We start from the raw sequence: 22,983 nt of genomic DNA, 5'->3' as shown, positions 1-22,983 counted from the left end.
TGTTGGTTAACAGATATAATTGGTAATGGTAGTGTTCTGTGTTGATTAACAGATTCAAATGGGAATGGTAGTGATAATGTTGTTTAACTGATTTTGAAAAAGGGTTTGTTTTGTTTTGTTTTGGATGCTGATATAAAAGTGGTTGTGATGGTGGTGATTGTTACAGCGGAAAACTGAAGGGATCGAACCCTCCTGATACCAACTTAGAACATCATATTTTGGTGAATATTTTCCACAGATTTTGTGTGAAGATCTCAGAGATATTTATACTGTTAAGATATTGCAATGAAGTTACATTATTGTTACAGACTCTACCAAAACAAAGACTTTAACAAACTCAAGACTCTGATTTAACTTAGCGTAAACCTAGCCTTAGAATTCTTCCTTGTTACTCGGTCTTCTGACTCTCTCCACATGACTCTGTTGTAGAGCTTAATCTGTTATTCCTAACATCCCCCCTCAAGTTGTACTGGAGCTGGCGAAGGTGCAACTTGCTACGTATAATCTGAAATCTTGCTGCTGGAAGACCCTTAGTATGTCCTCCAATTGATCCCTTGAGTTTATAAATCTGACATGAAGCTGTTTTTTTTTTTAAACATGAACCGAACTTGTAACTGCCTCTCAAACTGTTGTACTGGAGCTGGTGGTGAAGATAGCTGGTCTTTTGAACAGTTGTATGAGAAAATTGGTGTTTCTCTACAAATCCATAGCATGAGATAGTCAAAATACCTCTTCAAATGGTTGTGTGAGATAGTCGAAATACCTCTTCAATTGGTAGTGTTGGTCTGTTTTGGTTAACAAACATATTGGTATTGATCTGTGTTGGTTAACAGATATAATTGGTAATGGTAGTGTTCTATGTTGATTAACAGATTCAAATGGGAATGGCAGTGATAATGTTTTTTAACTGATTTTGAAAAAGGGTATTTTTTTTTGGATGCTGATATAAAAGTGGTTGTGATGGTGGTGGTTGTTACAGCGGAAAAGCGAAGGGATCGAACCCTCTTGATACCAACTTAGAACATCATATTTTGGTAAATATATTCCACAGATTTTGTGTGAAGATCTCAGAGATATTTATACTGGAAAGATACTGCAATGCAGTTACACTATTGTTACAGACTCTATCAGAAAAAAAGACTTTAACAAACTCAAGACTCTGATTTAACTTAGCGTAAACCTAGCTCTAGAATTCTTCCTTGTTACTCGGTCTTCTGACTCTCTCCACATGACTCTGTTGTAGAGCTTAATCTGTTATTCCTAACATCCCCCCTCAAGTTGTACTGGAGCTGGCGAAGGTGCAACTTGCTACGTATAATCTGAAATCTTGCTGCTGGAAGACCCTTAGTAAAGATGTCCTCCAATTGATCCCTTGAGTTTATAAATCTGACATGAAGCTGGGTTTTTTTTTTAAACATGAAACGAACTTGTAACTGCCCCTCAAACTGTTGTACTGGAGCTGGTGGTGAAGATAGCTGGTCTTTTGAACAGTTGTATGGGAAAATTGGTGTTTCTCTACAAATCCATAGTATGAGATAATCAAAATACCTCTTCAAATGGTTGTGTGAGAAAGTCGAAATATCTCTTCAATTGGTAGTGTTGGTCTGTTTTGGTTAACAGACATATTGGTATTGATCTGTGTTCGTTAACAAATATAATTGGTAATGGTAGTGTTCTGTGTTGATTAACAGATTCAAATGAGAATGGTAGCGATAATGTTGTTTAACTGGTTTTGAAAAAGGGTATTTTTTTTTGGATGCTGATATAAAAGTGGTTGTGATGGTGGTGATTGTTACAGCGGAAAAGCGAAGGGATCGAACCCTCTTGATACCAACTTAGAACATCATATTTTGTTGAATATCTTCCACAGATTTTGTGTGAAGATCTCAGAGATATTTATACTGGAAAGATACTGCAATGCAGTTACATTATTGTTACAGACTCTATCAAAACAAAGACTTTAACAAACTCAAGACTCTGATTTAACTTGGCGTAAACCTAGCCTTAGAATTCTTCCTTGTTACTCGGTCTTCTGACTCTCGCCACATGACTCTGTTGTAGAGCTTAATCTGTTATTCCTAACAATTTCCTTTTCTTACTATCTCTCCACACGAAGGCTTAAGTTTTGAAACATTCATGAGCACAATGCTAGTCCCACGTCGATGAATAACGGCTTGATAAGATAGTTTTTAGGCTCCTTTTGGCGGACCCCAAGTACCAATTGACAGTGAATGGGGGCCCAGTTGGACTTGGGCTATGGATTAACGGCCTGTCGTATATCTGTTGCCGCGGAGACCAGAAGATGACATCAGTCTTGCCACGTGGCGAGCTGTCCAGCCCTGGACGAATGGGGCGCTGGTTCTCATGTGACAGTTTGCGATATTTGGGGAATACTAGCTAGAACCAAATTGAACAGGCAGAAGAACAGGAATTTACTTATAGTAGTCGGCATCTGCCAAGCTTTTCTCACGGGCCAAGTACATCTGATTATCAATTTCCTCTTGCCTCTGGGCACTAGCTTTCTCACTCAGCATCTGTTCCATGTGAATCTTGCTAACCTGCGAACGCTTCTCGGCATCCGCTAAAGCGATCTTTCTCTGCGTCTCGGTTTCTTTTTCAGCTACCGCTTGTTGCTCAACAGCAATTAACACCTAAACAAAAAAACCGCCAAGTTGTTAAATAAAATGCTCAAAGACATCATATACTAAAACGATTAAGAATGCAAGACTCTTTGCTCATGATTTTTACCTTGGAGTGCTCCTCCTCCATTAGCTTCAACAGATTCGCGGAGACAAATTAATAACAATGGATGTTCTATAAATACCTCGATCTTTTCAAAGTATATCATAACACCACCCTTTGTACCACATGGAATATCCTTCACCTGATCTGTCTGAAGGGTCACCTGGATGGGCTCATATTGAGTTATAAAGGGCATCTTCAAGTGAAAACCTGCTGAAACGAGCAAATTAATATTCTTGCAACCACAGTGTAGGCAGTGAAAGTAGCAAACAATTATTGTACAAGAACCCCTACCTGGATCCGTAATTGTTTTGAGAAGGGCACCCCCTCTCCAGTATACCCCAACATGACCTTCGGGGACCTGATGTAAGATGGAGAAAGTGCTGTTTGATGCTGACAATGATGCTGGAATCAATATCTGTGTAACACAAATTGCACTTGGTTAAAACACAAAACGGCACAAAATCGCACGTACTTCACTAAAGGTAAGAACTAACAAGGGTCATGAAGCCTAGTCATGTATGCCAACATAATTTACATAGCCGCAATATCATAGGCTTACAAAGTGTTGTTGCTTGCTAGACATAGATGTAACAAAACAACCCAACTGAAGTAACAAATATAAACAGGCACGGACATGTAACTTAAGATTCAATATTTGAATTGTGTGCAAAAACATGGTATAATGTAAAGCTACTGATAATTTTAGAGTGAGTTAAAGAGTAAAAACCAGAGCAGCAATTGTGACGAAAGCAATTAGAACAGTGAGAATGAAAGATGTATCTCCAGCATCGCCGCCTTGAGGAGGAGGAGGTCGAGGTGCTCCTCCTGGTCTCTGAGAATCCATGTCTTCCAAACAATATCAATCAACTCCCGTTACTTGGCTGACCAGAGAAATTTCAATTCTGTGGAAAATTTGTGTTTCTCTTTTTGTTTTTCGCTCGGTATTTTTAAAGGAATTTCTAGGGGACTAAGTAAAATTGGTGTGTTATATATTTTGTGTTGTGGACACAACAAAGATCCCTTAACCAATGGCTGAATGCGACCTAGGATTGGGCCGTAACTGGAACCAACAACAATCGAGGCTGCTTGTTTTAAGCAACCTGCTGGGTAAATAACTTAAGCATTTTGTCAAAAACGTCAAGGGCTTTGGTGTTTTACACTTAAAATGTCAATTCGCATTCAGAATCAGTATCAATTTTTTAGCATAAAAAATCTCACTCGTTATCAAACAGGTAGAGATGGCTAAAAACCCAGAAAATCAAACCTGCAATTAAATCTAGTACCTGTCAAGGAGCAAAAGAGCTTGATAGCAGTGGAAAAGAGATCAAGTGGCAAGAATTTCCAAAGTGAACTTCATAACCCAAATTGATTAGATCGTTTTGACAGAAATTTTGAAACTTTTACAGCACATGCAAACTGCTAAAATGATTAGTTGGGTTTGGTTAAAGATTAAAAAAGAGTAAATATCTTGGCTTATACACATCTCAAAAATATCCATTTCTCCCTGAAATTCTTTCCCCTGTACCATTCAGCTTTCCTATAACAATCTAGAAAACAACCTAGATGTCTGCCATCTGTCTATTCCCAGCGTTGTTTAAGAAGTTCCCCAGAAGTCTTTGATCCAATATCATATTGGGTACCTGCAACAACAATTATTATTTGTTACTTTGATTGGCTATATGAGAAGTAATGGAACTAATGACAAAAGAAGATATAATGCAGAAAAAGGCAAATATAAGAAGTAATTTATCAGACCTTGTCTCCGAAAAAGATCTTAGAATTGTTGGCAATGGCTTGAATAAACTTGAGTTCAAGGAACTCGGGTGTCAGCTTCAATTTGTTTGCTTCGGCTTCTTTAATCACTCTGGAGAAGGAAAAAAAAAACAAGAGAAGCAAATGCAGATCAGCCATTAGATCTAGTAGATATGCATACACCTGGATTTTTATGGAGTGGTAGAACCAAATTGAACAGTCTGAAGATTAGAAAGTTACTTATAGTAGTCAGCATCAGCTAAGCTTTTCTCACGGGCCAAGTACATATGATTGTCAATCTCCTCTTGCTTCATGGCACTAGTTTTCTCAGTCAACATCTGTTCCATGCGGATCTTGCTAACCTGCGAATTCTTCTCAGCGTCTGCTAAGGCGATCTTTTTCTGTGTCTCGGCTTCTTTTTCAGCTACCTTTTGTTTTTCAACAGCAATTAAGACCTAAAAAGAACACTGGTTAACTGTTAGAAAAAATCAGCAAGGCTTTGAGCATGGCCTTCTGCAAGCTTTACCTTTAGTAGCTAAACATTAAAGATTTATTAATGTTTTAGCCTTGCCTTGTGCGAACAAGGTAGTATTAATGCAGGTAAACTCAAACTGATACTTTTTAGTTCCCATCTCACTTTTAAGAGAAAAACATGTAATGTTTATGACAAAAAAATGTCTGCATATGAGTTCTTTCAATCAAAGAAGAAACACCCTATTATTAACTAAGAGAAACAGACAAACACACCAGGAATGACTTGCTCAAGTGCTGAAAAAGTTAATTGCTTAGAGTACTTTGATGTAAAGCTACTTATAATCAATGATATCATGCAAAAGCAACTGGCTAAGACTTTTAAGAATTTAAGATTTCTACAGGAAGTTTTCCTAATATGTGGATTCGCAGGGTATGACAAGTGGTGGTGGGTGGGGTGTGGGGTGTGGTGGTGGTGGTGGTGGTGGGGGGGGGGGGGGGGGGGGGGGGGGGGGGGGGGGAGCTTACTACATATTCTTTCACTTCGCCACTATATTTAAGGACAGCAAAAAATTACCTTAGTGTGCTCCTCCTCCATTTGCTCAAAGTTGCGCCTTATAGACTGTGGGATAGTGGGTTTAGTGACACGCACACTTAGAATTTCAATGCCTGGGGCATACTGTGTGCAGTCACCCTGCAGAGCTTCTTTCATTCTTTCATCAATCTGAAAAACTCCACTGTCAGATATATTGTTTTACTCGGTTCACGGGAGATAATAGAAAAGAGAACATATAATATGATGTCTTAGCAACTATACAGTTCCCTCAATCCACTATATTTGATCATGCTATCAAGGGGTTGAAAGTCAAGCAACTACTCTGCATAATGAGTGGTAACAAGAGCGTAGTTTAATATATCTACTTGCCTGATCAAACTTGTCAATGTAAACTTGCTGAAGGGATTGGGCACTGCAGAACTGATTGATCTCGTGGTGTATCTTGTCATAAATCCATGTTTTGTCGTACTGTACCCCGTAGTTGAGCAGAGTCTCGTACACATAGTCCTTACGGAGACGATTGACAACCTACAGAGGAAACAAGGAAACATAAGTGAAACCTCAAATTCAAGAAAGGCCAGAAATAACAGCTAACACTAAAAGCTTCAACGGATTGGCGGAGACAGAAAAACAATCAATGTTCAATGGTTTACCTCGATCTTTTCAAAGTGGATCATCACACCACCTTTTGTACCACAGGGTATATCCTTGACCTGCAGAATAGGGAAAAAAATCTTTTAGGAAACAAATAGAAATACTATTATTTAATTCCATTCTTAGACTTCATTTATAATTAGATCTTGGCCAGAGACATATAATTCAAATTAAATCACCGAAGTGCAAAATATGCTGGCTAGGTATTTGCCCACTTGGAACACATTGAGCTGCTGGTAATTAAGATTGGCGGATCAGTGAAGGATATGAAAAGTATCCCACCCGCTAACCTCAACCCAACAATAGATAAACTATAATGGTGACACAAGTCAAGTCACTTATCTGACCAATACACCTCCATAACTTATATCACTCAACTCAAGTGGCAAAACGTCTAAACATCCAGGATTCAAAGTTTCTTGCAGTCAGTTTTACTAAACAAGATGATTAGGCATGATTCTGATTATCCAATTTCATCATTGCAAGTTTTAAAGCTCAGAGGACATTCACCTGATCTGTCTGCAGCGTCACCTGGATGGGCTCAAACTGAGTTATCAATGGCATCTTAACATGAAAACCTGGAGAACTCAAACAAGTTCATGCGAGCAAATTAATATTCTTGCAACCACAGTGTACCCATTGCAAGTGGTAAACAATATTGTACAAGAACCCATACCTGGATCTGTAATTGTTTTGAGAAGGGCACCCCCTCTCCAGTACACACCAACATGACCTTCCGGGACTTGATGTAAAATGGAGAAAGTGCTGTTTGATGCTGACAATGATGCTGGAATCAATATCTGTCAAACACAAATTGCACTTTGTTAAAACACAAAATGATACAAGATGACATGTACTTCACTAAAGTATGCCAACATAGCTGCAATAACATTAGCTTACAGTGTTGCTGCTAGGCATAGATGTAAGAGAACAACCCAAGTACGAAATATAAATAGGCACAATCATATGAACTTAGACTTAAACTTAGAATTGTGAGCAAGATTCATTAGTCACTGCCTAACCACCTAAGCATTCATTGACCTCATATTATGATTCATTTTCCTTGCCCTTCACACATACTTCATAACTGAAATGACGCAATAACAGCCTTTTTAAAGCTCACGTAAACTACTGACAAATAAAGGATAAATTTCCTTTTAAGATAACTGCTACATGTTGGCTAATAGCATCCTCTCCATAATCCTTCACTTTAAATCCCAGTATTAACATTGAACCTAATCATACTCACTTGATGAGTCCAACACACAGATTAGTACATACTATGACTTAGATCGAAGACTATTTTACCAAGAGTACTCATCCATCTTGCTCTTGATCATACATCTACATACTCAAATCACAAACAAACAAAAAACCCTAATATACCTAATCCGAGTGTTTCCATTTTAAAACTAAGGCTCATCGGAAGTCAAAGAAGTGAAAAACAGTTTCGATCGAAAACCTAATCTACTCAAAACCTACAGAAATACAAACATCATCTACAAAAAGAATCATCATCATCATTGAGGGAATAAAATCATAAAAATCGAAATCAAACAAATAAACTTGAGAATCGAAACATAAGAAACTGTTCCAACATAAAAATAGAGTGAGTGAAAGATAAAACACATACCAGAGCAGCGATTGCGACGAGAGCAATTAGAACAGTGAGAATGAAAGATGCATCTCCAGGATCGGCACCACCGCCTTGAGGAGGTCGAGGTGCTCCTCCTGGTCTCTGAGAATCCATGTCTTCCAAACAAAGTGTCAATCAACTCGACTGATCACTGAGAAATTTCAATTTGTGTTTCTTCTTCTTCTTCTTCCTTGCCTCTTCTCTCTACTTTCAACTCCTATTTTTTACTGAGACTGGGGGAAATTAGTAGTTGCTTTAATTAATCGGAGAAGAGATTTGATGAAGCCGTGCGCTACGTGTCGTTTCTTAATTGGGTTTTCGGACGGCTGACTCAGCAGCCCTAGCAAAGTAGAATGACCGAGTACAACCAATGGCTGATTGCCACATCGGATTGGACCGGAATATGGACTCTGATATTGGCCCATAAAATGTTCTCTATGCCGCAGTTTTCATAAACCGTTGCAGACCCGGAGAGTTGAGACCGAACCAAGCCAAACTGAACTTAAAGCCCCGTTTGGGATTGTTTTATTTTCTATCAAAGACTTAATAATAAACTTTTACTAAAATGTTATAAACTAAATGAATTGATAAACAATTACACAAAATAAATATGAAGAGAAGAAAAGATTTTCTTATTAGTAGTCGTACAAAGAAAAAATCCCTCTATTTATAAGCTAACAAAAAAAGGAGAAATAAAGGTGGCATTGAGTGCGAGTAATGACATGCAACCATTACTAGCCATTAAACATACACTAATAGTGGGATTACAAGATAAGAAGAAGTGGAAAGGTGATGTATGTATGTGGGGTGGAAATCCACAATGACCATATATATTATTTACAACACTCCTCCTTGGATGACACCAACTACTACGATATTGTCTTGTTAAAATCTTGTCAGAAAATCCGGTTTGACCAAAAACTGGACGAAAGAAAGGAGTATAACACTGGTAGCTTTTCATCTCGAATTTTCTCCCCATTTGAAACTGCATCAGGAAAACCACTTAGCAACAGCATGTTCTCAGAATGAGGTTGGCCGCCGCCACAAATTTTCTCTTTCATCAAAGCCGTGTCAGAAAACCGGTTGGGAAAAACCTGAGCTTAGGTGAGGTTGGTTACGGCCATGAAATACTTCCTCCATTATAATTGCGCTAGGAAAACCATTTGAGAAAAAACCTAAACGCTCGTGCCAGGAAAACCACTTGGGACAAAATCTGAACGCCAAAAAACTCATAATAATATCGACGTCGATGTAAATGTTGCCTCGTTAAAAACCTCGTCAGAAAAACCACGTGGGACAAAACCTGGCCAAAGGAAAAGGTACAATGAACGTCGCCGGATGATGGTGTTGGACACGCATATGCTGCCTCTTTAAAACCTTGACAAAGAAAACCTATCGGGACAAAACCTTGGTGAAGGAAAAAGAGTACAACGTGTTTAAGCCCAACCAAAGATTATACGAGTTTACTCCCCCTGAAGTATGACTTCTTAAAGCGGTTAGGGGTACAAATATTATCCAGCCTTCAGAAAACTGCTTTACCATTTGCAGTTTATGAAGGATTGACTGCAGGTCTTGCGCCAGGTGTACTACTAACAATGTACACCTCGCATTTAGATCCTCCATTTGTTGCACACCAAATTCAGTTTGGCGTTTTAACTTCAGGCTAACAATGAAAGGTCTTTTATAAACTCATTTTTACCGTAGAATCAATTTTGGCCTATAAAAGTGTAACCTACAAAACAAAAGTTAGAACAACAACAGAATAATGCATGCATTACATTTGTATATGGTACTTATGGACCATAAATTTAACGTACGTATCAAATAGATCGATCACTTCCCTCTTTTGGGAATCACAAAGTAGGGTTGTTAATTTTAGTAGCACAATAGGTATCATAAGTATCAAAAATTTGGTACTCTAGTCTATATGCTAGCACATTCTCGAACTTTAGTCCGACGAGATCTCATACTTTAATTCAAGCGTGGATTTTAGCGCTATCAATGACTTTTCAAGAAGCCAAAGATGATATTAAAATATATATATGGATTTTAACCTTATACCAAGAACATAAAACACATACAAGAATTGTTCATGAATTTATCCTATATTGTGATAATGACTTAATCTCAAGCCTGACGTAGTTCACAAAGTTAAGTGGCTTCCTGAGTCGGAAATTCGAATCCTTCAGGAATTCATTACAATCACTAGTCATAACAAGATGCAATATGAGTCCTTCAGGGACTACCTGATCGCTGTCGTAGGCGTCAAAAATAAATTACTTTCTCACAACTCAAAATAAATAATATAGCAAGGGTAAGAAAGGATCGTTCCCACAGAGAGGATCTAGGTTGTCAAGTTGTTTCGGTTTCCTATATAAACAAGAGGGATTTATTATTTTTATGTAAAGGAAAATAAACTAAAAGCAAATAATGAAATAAACAAGCAAATCAATAAGATGAAGATATTGGTCAAGGATTAGTTTTCATTCACAAACATGAATTTGCACCAATAACTAAAATTTATATTTAATCTCAATTTATTAAAATTCCTAGGATACCTTGATCGCAAGAATATCCCGCTAAATTCCTCTTGTCATCAACAAACACATTAAAAGATGTGAATGTGAATTCTTCCTAAAAAGCAACTTAAAAGTGTAAAAACACAATTAAGTTTAACTCCGTAAGAGCACTAAGTTCTATGAAATAAGACTAATCAATGCAAACGAACGTGTAAAAGCACTAATCCGTTTTAACAAAGGTTATGATCCACTTGTGACTACTAGGATGTATCACTACAAGCAATACTCACAATAATGCTACTTGCAATCAGGAATTATCACTTTTGCGTATAATAACCCTAATCTAGAAATAGAGATGAAAACTAATTCAATCGATTCGCGACTCGACTAAACATGCATTCAAATCATATAACAATATTAAAAGTGAATCATAATCAACAAAATATGGAGACAAAACTAATTCATTGCATAAATATCATGATTGGAACTCCAACTTATTCCTTAACCAAAATAGAGTTATCTAATCATATCCATGGAGTTCATAAACAAGAAGAAGAAATAAGACTATCATCTTCAAAACCCTAGGATAAAAGTAGAGAAGAAGATAAGATCATAAAAAAGCCCCTCTAAAAGATGGAAACCCTCTCTTTTTATATGTTTCTCAATTTCCCAAATCTGGTCGCACCCTTCTGCCAAAAATCAGTCCTTGAAAGAGCCCACAAGTGAGGCTCAAGTCCATCTGAGTAAACTACTGAATCAGTGAGTCAACTCGCCTGACTCTGATTTTGGCGAGTTCTGGCTGTTTCTGGGTGATTTCCAGGCCTTATTCCGACCTATTTTCATCTCCTTCTCTGCATACATTCACAGCATTCAAATCCTAACATTCATCTAGTTCAGTTCACTTTTCTATAATCTTCTTTCCTGTCAGTACCAACTCCATAACTCCATTCAATCTTCCTCATGTGCTTTCCCTGTAGTAGCCCATAAGAAGTTTCCAGCTGACTTGCTCAAGCTACTCTTTGATAAATGCACATATTGCAAACCCACTGTTAATTCATCTCACAACAATATCACTCCATGCGCTTCAGTTCAGATGCAACCCTTCACTGCCCGTCATCAGCTAGTAAATTGCAGCTCAACTCCCATCATTCCATTTCTTCCTGCACTCTCGCACAATCCATTACCTGCAGTTTCGAAAACAACAGCACCGCCAGTTTCGAAATTCCTACCAGTAGCAGCTCTTTCTCTGCAAAATCATGTCCTAACATACATCTAAGAATCTCCATTATACTTCACTGCAGGTTCAACTTCAGCTCACCAGCAACACCATCGATTTCAATCTCGGCCATCTGCAGCTTCATATTCCATTCCAGCACTTTCCCTTCTTTACTTAGCTTCATCATATCAGTAACAACTCATTTCCAAGTATGCGGCAGCATCAACCTTCTCTGCAGCTTGTACCCATACCACCAACTGTTGACATTCTCTGCTTTAAACTCAATAGAACTCAACACTCCAATATCAGCACACCATCTCCTTGTACTTCTCTTCTGGATCCTAACTGCAATTGCACTTGCATTATCACCTGCAACACCACCACTGCCTGCAAATTTATCTTCAGTTCAGCTTTCCTGCTTGTATCTTCTTAGCAGTAACTCAGGTGATGAGTGCCAAATATTGTATATATTTATCCCTTTTTGTTGGCATTTAACTCATCTTTTGCGCATTAATTCTACATTTTATCCCATATTCTGTATTTTCATTGTTTTCAAGAATAAATATTTTTTCTTACTTAATTTTGCATTTTTAGGTAATAAATAAAGTTTGGATAAATAGCAGAGCGGAAAAGAGCAGAAAAGTAGTGAAAAGCCGGGAGGAATTACACAAGGAAGCCGCGAAGAATGTTGTGCACAAGACCAAAAGGGTAGAAATGGGCTCAAGAAGGAAGAATTGTTCTTAAAGAAGATATGGGCTTGGCATACCCAAGGCCCAAAACCCTTACCCAAACCCATTTTCTGTAACCAAAACCGCCTCCATCTTCAGCCGTCGGATTGGATCCATCTCATCATCCGATGGTCGCTCCTTCATCGCGCATCAAAATCTGAAGCTCCTATCACACACCATAGCACCTAAATTCTAAGCCTTCAGATTAGATCACATTTAGATCCTACGGTCGCTTCTTTGCCTGCTCATCAAATCTCGATACTTCCGCTTAACACTACAGCACCTAACCTCAATCTTCGTCGTTAACTTTGTTGTATTTCACAATCCAACGGTCGAAGTGATTCATCTCTCATACCACCGTTAGATCCACCTACCATCTTCACATCCGACGGATCTCCTCGCTGCGCATCAACTTCAGATGATCCCGCTCAACACCTTAGCCATCAAACCCATCGACCCAAACAAACACCCACCTTCTTCTTCCCCAAAACTCATTTCCCCCAAATTTCTCTTCTTCCCCCGACATTTGCAGAGACACCATGTCCTGCCACCGCCTGCAACTCCACTGCCACCACCATCTCTTCCATCACCACCTCCACAACCAGCCGACCAAGAGACCTATCGAACCCCCTAGTCTATCTCTCTCCCTCATAGCTTCTTCTCACATAGGTGCTAAGATTAAGAGAGGCAGGCTTAGGGTTTCGCTCCAAGATAGGGTTTGCAGTGCAAAGAAGACGAAGAATAGGGGATTTCGAGCAGCGTAAAGCCAGTACAAAGCATGGGTTGGGTCGAAATCATCCAATTGGTATGTCAAATTTGATTTTCCCCAAAATCAATTTAGGGTTTTCAAAATTAGGGTTTGTAGAAATTTTAGGGATTTGTAAAACTATAAAAGGGGATGTGTATGAGATGTAAAAGGGGTTCTTGGGTCATCCGAGATACCCCCTAATTGGGTTAATTTCAAGTTCAATTTCAATTTCTGTTCATGTTCTAATTCACCACTAGGGTGAAGATGAAACCTTAATTCCACTGTGTAGGAGACTACAATTCTGGCCTCTCATCACTTTGCTCTCACATTGTATGTCAGGCATACATTGTAGTTAGGATACCCCTGTGATTGAAAGTGCAGCAGCCCATGTTAATTGATTATGGTCCAAACCTTAGACTAGTTATGCTCTAATCAGATAGCTAGTACTTTGGGAGGATAATTTAGTTGCAATTGGAATATCCGACTTAGTCTAGGTTAAGAGGTGGAATCTAAACCCTAGTTTGCCATCAACCTTCCCTGTCATCCACAATTCCATCTTCAACTGTTTAGCTTTGTTTTCTTGTTTTCTTTCACTTGTTTTACCTTCACTGCTCACTTGTTTTACCTTCACTGCTCACTGTGGTGTCTTAACATCACAATCTTTACTTGTTTCACACACTGCCACAATCTTCTTATTTCACCATTTCCACCTCACTGTTCACTGCCCCTAGGAACAAGTTAGCAAAGGAAGCAAGAAACCAAAAATAGCAAATAAGCCCACCTTGTCCCTGCGGATCGACCCGTATTTGCACCACACTACTTTCCGACACCGTGCACTTGCGGTTATTTCCGTGACTCTTTTAGAGAGCCACCATCAGGCCATTCTACATCCCTGCTCAAAGATAATTACCAGCACCAGTTCAGCTGAACCATTTCCAGGCCATGTCCATCTCTTGACCTGCAATACTCTAGCCAACACTTGGTAACTGCAACAACAAGAACACAATTTCAGCTTCATTCTTGAATTAGTCACCAATTGAACTCCAACCCATCTTCTAATTCCTTCAGTTCGGCCATGATTACAAGCACAACCCAACTTCCTTGTTCAGATCGATCCCTCAATTCTTCAAGAACAACACCACCAGCAGATAACCCTCTTGGCTGATTTCTTAATTTGAATTTCTGTCAATGCCATATCAAAATACGAATTTAGGGTCAACCCACTATTTCCTTCTCAATTCAACGCAGATACATCAACAACTTCACTAATTTCCCATCTCAATTACTTCCCGGTCTGAACCTCGATATCGGCTTGAAACTTTGCCCAGTTCGAACTCTGAATTCTTCAATCGCCATCACTCCTCACCTCAGACGATGTAGCTACATCATTTGTTCCTTCTCCTCATTAAATATTCTTCCCAGTAAATTTCGTTTCACCAAAGCTTCAATCGGCAGCAAAACTCTTCTCAGATCCCCTTTTAAAATGTGTCTGAATTTCTGATGAAGTCCTAATTTTGGGTGTAAAAGAAGATAAGGTTATCAAGGAACCCCGATAGATTGGATAAGGGCCAGCCATTATTCTATTGAATTGTCGGTTCTGGAGGACTGACAGTTTATTTTCCTGTTTAATTCATGTATTATTAGTTCCCTGGAACTGGCAGGATTATTCAATGGCTTTGCAAATAACTTTCTCATATGAAGCCGGAATGAACTAATTCTTTCGTTGCTAGTTTCGTCTTTTTGTTCTCTTCAAGATGATTGGGAAGAAGTCATGGATTTGAGCGAGTTTCACTTCCTTTTGCTCCAATGACTCCAAAACACCTATAAAACTCAAAAGCAAACATAAGATACATAATTCACACGAATAATAGCAAAGAAAGCATAAACAATAGATAAAAATGAAGGTGTTTACGACACATATCAAATTCCCCCACACTTAGTCCTCGAGCAAATCAAACTAAAACTTACAACTTCAAAGCGTTCCAGGGTCCCAAGCAACCAAAGAGTTATGAGGACATAGAGTTTCTGCATGCTAGTAATAAGAAGTTAGAAATACCAAAGAACATATTCTCATTCTTAAATGTTGAGTGAGAAATAACCACACCATAATGAAAGAACGCGTGTTTGAGAGCGATCAATAAGCATTTCGCCTCGACTTTTGCCTCACCAATAATGGTTTTATGATAATTGCACTCAAAAAGATGGCTTTTTTATGGTTCTCACATGAGTGCAGGTAGGAATGAAGACAAAAATCCTGCAACACGTTGAATGGTGGGAAGGACAACTTCCGAAATATTTTAAAAACCCACATCTTTTAACATTTTGAAAAACCATTTTTTCTGAAGATCTCTAAGAAAGGAAATCAACCACTATTATCGAGGATGAGATTACTTACTTACCTTCACATCCGATTGCAATGATGATAACACCATTCTCACAGCATCCAATAGAAACTTCTTCAGTTCCTCGTCTTCATCTTCTTAGTCTTCGTCTTCAACTATTGATGATAAACACTTGAACTTCGTAATTCCTTGACAATTTGTAACTCTTTATCTTAAATCCTTGTCTCTTGAGACTTCCTTATAGATTTTCCTTCCCCACGGCTTATTAAATAAATAAAAACCCAAAATACCAAAATTTCGCTTATCATCGTTTTTTTTTTTTCAATAAGAGAAATAAAATACAAAACAAAATAAAACAAACCATGGCCGTGGGAAAAGTACTTTACCGCTTGATTCTTCACAACTTGTATCTCTCGAAATCATAAACTTTAATAATTCTCACCTTTTGCTTTTCTTTGCTCTTGTAAATAAGTCTTCAACGTATATGTAAAAATCTGCTCATTGTATGTTGCTTTACTTGGATATAAAATTTGCTCTTTTTTCGTTCCGTTGCTTGTAAACCTTGAACGTCTTCAACTTTCCTTGTAGATTTTGATGTTGCTCCTTGTTGTTGATGATGGTAGTGTTTCTATGGATCCGTTGTTGTCGAGAGAGAGAATGGTGCTAACTGCAAATCGAACTACAAGAAGGAGGCTTTCATCCATAGACGTCACCCTCATGATTGACAAAATTAGCACTCAAGAGATCAAAAATAGTGCTGAAAATTGGTGTGAAGTTGGGTAGCTCACCATTCTACCCGGAATTAACGTACGGTGACACACACTCAAAAAGAAGCTCTTTAGTTAGATGGAAAAATTTCTGTTTGGTGCCTCACATGATATAAATAGGGTAGTCCCACTAATGATTGATCAGCAACTCTAATAATGCATTTCTCCCTGCTCCTAATTTGCATCACCGGCATGATTAAATCCATTATTTAACACTCCAACAAGCAAGAAATCCGAATGTAGTTCCCTAACACTTCCAAGTTCAGTTATGTCGGTCAGAATTCTCTATGTAAACATACCTAGAAGTATGCTAGTGACTCTAAAATCTCTAAAAGTTGGAGGTTTTTTTTTTTTTAAAAAATACATGCTTAACCACTCCCCAAACTTAAACTTTACATTGTCCTCAATGTAATTGAATCGTCCTAGTAAAGTCAAGGTGAGAAATTTTAACATGATATGTAAATAACAAAATAAAAAACAAAAGGATAAGAAATACAAAACCTATGGGTTGCCTCCCATTAAGCGCTTGTTTTAAAGTCGACGGCCCGACTTGACTCTTGTAAGATTCACTCCCCATATACTAACAATCGGAAAATTTGGGGATCCACCCATAGAATCTGTTTTGCACACAATAACTCCATACAAAGATTAGTAATATAAAACAGAAATGAAGCTATTAACAGAAATGAAGATTAGTATCTCTAATGGCGGAAATCGAGAAACAAAGTCATTGAACAATATTCTCGAATCACATACATTCAAACCAATAAGAGGTAAAGGAGAAGAAACAATAGGCAAAGGGTTAGACAAACCTTGCACAACCTCTTGTAGCACGGAATCCTCTTCATCCTTGAAAAATTCAAGTGAACTATTCACCTCTTGCATATCATGGTCCTCTATCAAACCTTGCAACCATTCTTCGTCCGTTTATGCCTTAACCAAAATCTCGACATCAACATCTTCATTACAATCCTTTGCAAGCTCAATTGGGTCTTCCACAATATTGGTCATATCGGTTTCATTATCAACACACTCCTCTTCGTTGTAAGGCACATACTCTTTTGCGGATCCAAATTTTATTATAATAAACTTTTTTAGAACACTCAAAAATGCAGCATCCTCAAGCTCCACCCTTTGAATAGGCTCTTGATCATTATCAAGATCAATGCTTGAGTAATCTACACAAGTGTCATCATAGTACTTTTCATCTTCATCTTGATCCCAGAATTCCATTGTACACCTTTGGGTAATGTCACCATGAGTTGCTTCAAACGACGTATCTTCATAATCATCGTCAATTTCATAGCTAACATAAGATTGGTTGTCGCTGAATTTAGTGTTGCTAACCTCAAACTCATCCTTTTGAATAGGCGAATGATCATTATTAAGATCAAGAGTTGAGTTAGCTACACAATTATCAACGAAAGTCCCCAAAGGTTGGTCTTTTTCAACATTAGCATCAATCAAATATTCATCACACACCACAGGCACATTAGAATAATTATTGCTTTGAAAACAAAATTCTTCTTCATACCTTTCTTCCTTGTATTCATCAATGCTTCTTCGTAAGATAGCCATACCTTCACGAAGTTCTTGGAGTTGCTCGTTTGTAACCTCTTTATCTTTTTGAAACTCTTGTCGTAAAAAGTTGGAAAAGTTGTCTAACAAGTTAGAGACTTGTTGTTCACGAGCATAAGAATCCTCCCATCCTTGTGGTTGTTCACACACATACCCGCCATAAGGTTGTTGAGGAAAACCATAAGGATCCATGGAATATTGGTCATAGCCAATGAATTGGTTTTGATTATACCCCTGGAATTGTTGGAAGTTGTCATGTTGTTGAGATTGTTGGAAACCGTATCCATTGTTCCAATATGCTCCATCCATGAGAAATAAGTACCTGAAACACGATTCTCAAAACAAGGTTAAAAACCAGAAAATAAAACAAAACTAAAAACAAGAAAATAAGAAACAAAAAACAAGTGACAACCGCTGCCTCCCCGGCAGCGGCGCCAAAATTTGATCACTGTCGTATGCGTCAAAAATAAATTACTTTCTCATAACTCAAAATAAATAATATAGCAAGGGTAAGAAAGGATCGTTCCCCACAGAGAGGATCTAGGTTGTCAAGTTGTTTCGGTTTCCTATATAAACAAAGGGGGATTTCTGATTTTTATGTAAAGGAAAATAAACTAAAAGCAAATAATGAAATAAACAAGCAAATCAATAAGATGAAGATATTGGTCAAGGATTATTTTTCATTCAAAAACATGAATTTGTAACAATAACTAGAATTTATATTTAATCTCAATTTATTAAAAGTCCTAGGATACCTTGATCGCAAGAATATCCCGCTAATTTCCTCTTGTCATCAACAAACACATTAAAAGATGCGAATGTAAATTCTTCCTAAAAAGCAACTTAAAGTGTAAAAGCACAATTAAGTTTAACTCCCTAAGAGCACTAAGTTCTATGAAATAAGACTAATCAATGCAAACGAACGTGTAAAAGAACTAATCCGTTTTAACAAAGGTTATGATCCACTTGTGACTACTAGGATGTATCACTACAAGTAATACTCACAATTATGCTACTTGCAATCAGAAATTATCACTTTTGTGTATAATAACCCTAATCTAGCGATAGAGATGAAAACTAATTCAATCGATTCGCGACTCGACTAAACATGCATTCAAATCATATAACAATACTAAAAGTGAATCGTAATCAACAAAATATGGAGACAAAACTAATTCATTGCATAAATATCATGATTGGAACTCCAACTTATTCCTTAACAAAAATAGAGTTATCTAATCATATCCATGGAGTTCATAAACAAGAAGAAGAAATAAGTCTATCATATTCAAAACCCTAGGATAAAAATAGAGAAGAAGATAAGATCATAAAAAAGCCCCTCTAAAAGATAGAAACCCTCTCTTTTTATATGTTTCTCAATTTCCCAAATCTGGTCGCACCCTTCTGCCAAAAATCAGTCATTGAAAGAGCCCACAAGTGAGGCCCAAGTCCATCTGAGTAAACTATTGAATCGGTGAGTCAACTCGCCTAACTCTGATTTTGGCCGAGTTCTGGCTGTTTCTGGGTGATTTCCAGGACTAATTCCGGCCTATTTTCATCTCCTTCTCTGCATAGATTCACAGCATTCAAATCCTAACATTCATCTAGTTCAGTTCACTTTTCTATAATCTTCTTTCCTGTCAGTACCAACTCCACAACTCCATTCAATCTTCCTCATGTGCTTCCCCTGTAGTAGCCCATAAGAAGTTTCCAGCTGACTTGCTCAAGCTACTCTTTGATAAATGCACATATTCCAAACCCATTGTTAATTCATCTCACAACAATATCACTCCATGCGCTTCAGTTCAGATGCAACCCTTCACTGCCCGTCACCAGCTAGTAAATTGCAGATCAACTCCCATCATTCCATTCCTTGTTGCACTCTCGCACAATCCATTACCTGCAGTTTCGAAAACAACATCACCGCCAGTTTCACAATTCCTACCAGTAGCAGCTCTTTCTCTGCAAAATCATGTCCTAACATACATCTAAGAATCTCCATTATACTTCACTGCAGGTTCAACTTCAGCTCACCAACAACACCATCTATTTCAATCTCGGCCATCTACAGCTTCATAATCCATTCCAGCACTTTCCCTTCTTTACTTAGCTTCATCCTATCAGTAACAACTCATTTCCAAGTATGCGGCAGCATCAACCTTCTCTGCAGCTTGTACTCATACCACCAACTGATGCCATTCTCTGCTTTAAACTCAATAGAACTCAGCACTGCAATATCAGCACACCATCTCCTTGTACTGCTCTTCTGGATCCTAACTGCAATTGCACTTGCATTATCACCTACAACACTACCATTGCCTGCAAATTTATCTTCAGTTCAGCTTTCCTGCTTGTATCTTCTTAGCAGTAACTCAGGCCATTCTACATCCCTGCTCAAAGATAATTACCAGCACCAGTTCAGCTGAACCATTTCCAGGCCATGTCCATCTCTTGACCTGCAATACTCTAGCCAACACTTGGTAACTGCAACAACAAGAACACAATTTCAGCTTCATTCTTGAATTAGTCACCAATTGAACTCCAACCCATCTTCTAATTCCTTCAGTTCGGCCATGATTACAAGCACAACCCAACTTCCTTGTTCAGATCGATCCCTCAATTCTTCAAGAACAACACCACCAGCAGATAACCCTCTTGGCTGATTTCTTAATTTGAATTTCTGTCAATGCCATATCAAAATACGAATTTAGGGTCAACCCACTATTTCCTACTCAATTCAACGCAGATACATCAACAACTTCACTAATTTCCCATCTCAATTACTTCCCGGTCTGAACCTCGATATCGGCTTGAAACTTTGCCCAGTTCGAACTCTGAATTCTTCAATCGCCATCACTCCTCACCTCAGACGATGTAGCTACATCATCTGTTCCTTCTCCTCATTAAATATTCTTCCTAGCAAATTTCGTTTCACCAAAGCTTCAATCGGCAGCAAAACTCTTCTCAGATCCCCTTTTAAAATGTGTCTGAATTTCTGATGAAGTCCTAATTTTGGGTGTAAAAGAAGATAAGGTTATCAAGGAACCCCGATAGATTGGATAAGGGCCAGCCATTATTCCATTCAACTGTCGGTTCTGGAAGACTGACAGTTTATTTTCCTGTTTAATTCATGTATTATCAGTTCCCTGGAACTGACAGGATTATTCAATGGCTTTGCAAATAACTTTCTCATATGAAGCCGGAATGAACTAATTCTTTCGTTGCTAGTTTCGTCTTTTTGTTCTCTTCAAGATGATTGGGAAGAAATCATGGATTTGAGCGAGTTTCACTTCATTTTGCTCCAATGACTCCGAAACACCTATAAAACTCAAAAGCAAACATAAGATACATAATTCGCACGAATAATAGCAAAGAAAGCATAAACAATAGATAAAAATGAAGGTGTTTACGACACCTATCACTACCATGCTAAAGTGCATCTATATTTAGGAAAATATTTTAGTTTTACAAAATCAATCCTGGGGTTCAACAGAAAGCCCTCAAATCGCACTTAAAGCGATTATATTATTCTCTTTGCGCTTCATCTCTGTAGATGGGGCAAAACGAGTTGCTGGTTTTTACGGAATTGAGGAGACGACCGTGCGGAGGAAACTCCTTGAACCGAGCGAACTGTTAAACCTCACACAGATGCACTGCAAAAAGGGAGTGCTTTGAATTCGAGAGATCAATCTGTAGGACTCCGGCCTAAACCAAGACAATAAAAAAGGTCGTTCCATAGTCAATTCGGCCACAAGAGAGGATGGGTCGATCTGTAGGAGGGAAGCTGAGAAATGTGTGAGATCAACTGTGATCGAAGATTGTGGGTGTGTTGTGTATTCTACGTAAAGGAATAAGATAAGCTCTGATTGATTGAATTTTCTATGTTGAGAGTAATTGCTTAGATGTTGAGTTGTTAATCTCGTGTTGTCTGTTTGAAGAAAGATTGTCTTGTCTTCAATCATGATTCAGAGACTTATTTATATTGCTAGAATTGTAAACACCTTGATCGCATGAAGTGTGAAATTTTCTGGAGTCAAAGAGTGGGGAAGTGTAAATCGTGTAAAACCAGTTGCTCATCGTGCGGAGACTTGGTTGATTTTCTACCCACTAGTTTACTAACTCCTTCAACTGATTGCACGACTTGCTCGCATTCTCATCGTGTGTATGAACACACGTGTCGTAGACTGCCAGACCAAAACCCTAGTTAATATCCTCCATGTGACACGATTGATGTCTCGTGATTGTGGAGTCTGCAAGGCAGACGTGTATTTAGTTAGTCAGTTGCTGACTTCATGGGACGATGAGTCCTTGTATTACTGAGTCGAACGTGATTTGCAAATTTTCTGAGACTCATGAATTGAACGTGTTTGTTGAGACAGAGGTATGATTCTCAAGTAAATGTTGATAGTTAAGGTGAGCAAATATTGCTCATTCAATGGATTGTTAAATATTGATACTTGAACCAATATTCCTTAGTCTGAGCAAATGTTACTCGTTTGATGAATTATTGGTAGCAGGACCAAATAAAATATTAACTTAAAATACTTGAATAGAGTATTAGAATATTGATCACGGGATCAACGTAATATTATTAGTGTTTGAATCTTCTCAGAATTATGTTTTGCAGAGCTTCGGATTCGAAACCTTAATTTTGATCAATTGCTGACCAATTGATGATTTATTAAAAATGAACCACGAAGTGAAGGAGGGACCGGCTACATGGGATGATGTATCGACCATGTAGCGCCCAGATGCTCGAGTGAACAAAATACCAAAGTCTCTTGAAGACCAGTTGGTTAAAAGATGATTAAATGATGGTTTAATCATTTATTCAAACAATGTTCGTCTGAACCTTAGGTGATAAATCCTAATAAATTATGAAGAGATGAAGGAATGACCAAGGGGTCATGAAACCGGCCCAGGTTGGTCACGGGATCGACTGAAGATCGTTTTATGAAATTCCAAAATTGTTCGGAAGAGTTTGAACATAATGTGAACAAATTAGGTCAAATGATGAAAAACTATGCGGCCGACCTCTTGCAAGCCGAAGAGCCAACCTTGGTCAAGGTAACATGCTCACGTCACCAAAGTGTCCGCGTCTCAGTCCTGAGAATTTTGATATTTTCTAATGTGCGTTTGAACAACATTTTGAGAAAATATGAAGAAATCAAGGATTTTGCTGAAACTGAGGAAACTTCATAAGATGATGAAATAATAATAATAAATTAAGAAATCATGAAGTGTGGGACCGGCTATGGCCAAGGCATCGCC

The 22,983-nt window shown here is 38.2% G+C and overlaps 2 protein-coding genes across 2 annotated transcripts; both read right to left on the bottom strand.

The window, feature by feature from the left end:
* Positions 1-2,432: 2,432 nt before the first annotated feature.
* Positions 2,433-3,816, bottom strand: LOC113278702 (erlin-2-A-like). Its single transcript, XM_026527469.1, is given in 4 exon segments — positions 2,433-2,734; positions 2,794-2,952; positions 3,037-3,160; positions 3,473-3,816. Coding segments are annotated over 4 exon segments (702 nt in total). The 5' UTR covers positions 3,590-3,816.
* A 267-nt stretch (positions 3,817-4,083) lies between these two features.
* On the bottom strand, positions 4,084-8,057 carry LOC113280948 (erlin-2-B-like). Its single transcript, XM_026529559.1, has 9 exons — positions 7,812-8,057; positions 6,855-6,978; positions 6,689-6,756; positions 6,178-6,237; positions 5,894-6,052; positions 5,546-5,692; positions 4,738-4,952; positions 4,501-4,609; positions 4,084-4,385 (listed from the first exon to the last, which is right to left on the bottom strand). The coding sequence occupies exons 1-9, from the start codon at positions 7,926-7,928 to the stop codon at positions 4,305-4,307; spliced, it is 1,080 nt and encodes a 359-aa protein (XP_026385344.1). The 5' UTR covers positions 7,929-8,057; the 3' UTR covers positions 4,084-4,304.
* Positions 8,058-22,983: the final 14,926 nt, after the last annotated feature.

The sequence above is a fragment of the Papaver somniferum genome, chromosome 5, assembly GCF_003573695.1.
Source record: "Papaver somniferum cultivar HN1 chromosome 5, ASM357369v1, whole genome shotgun sequence".
Classification (NCBI taxonomy): Eukaryota; Viridiplantae; Streptophyta; class Magnoliopsida; order Ranunculales; family Papaveraceae; genus Papaver; species Papaver somniferum.
The sequence above is the reverse complement of the archived record's forward strand: the minus strand, read 5'-3'. Positions and strand labels throughout refer to the sequence as shown.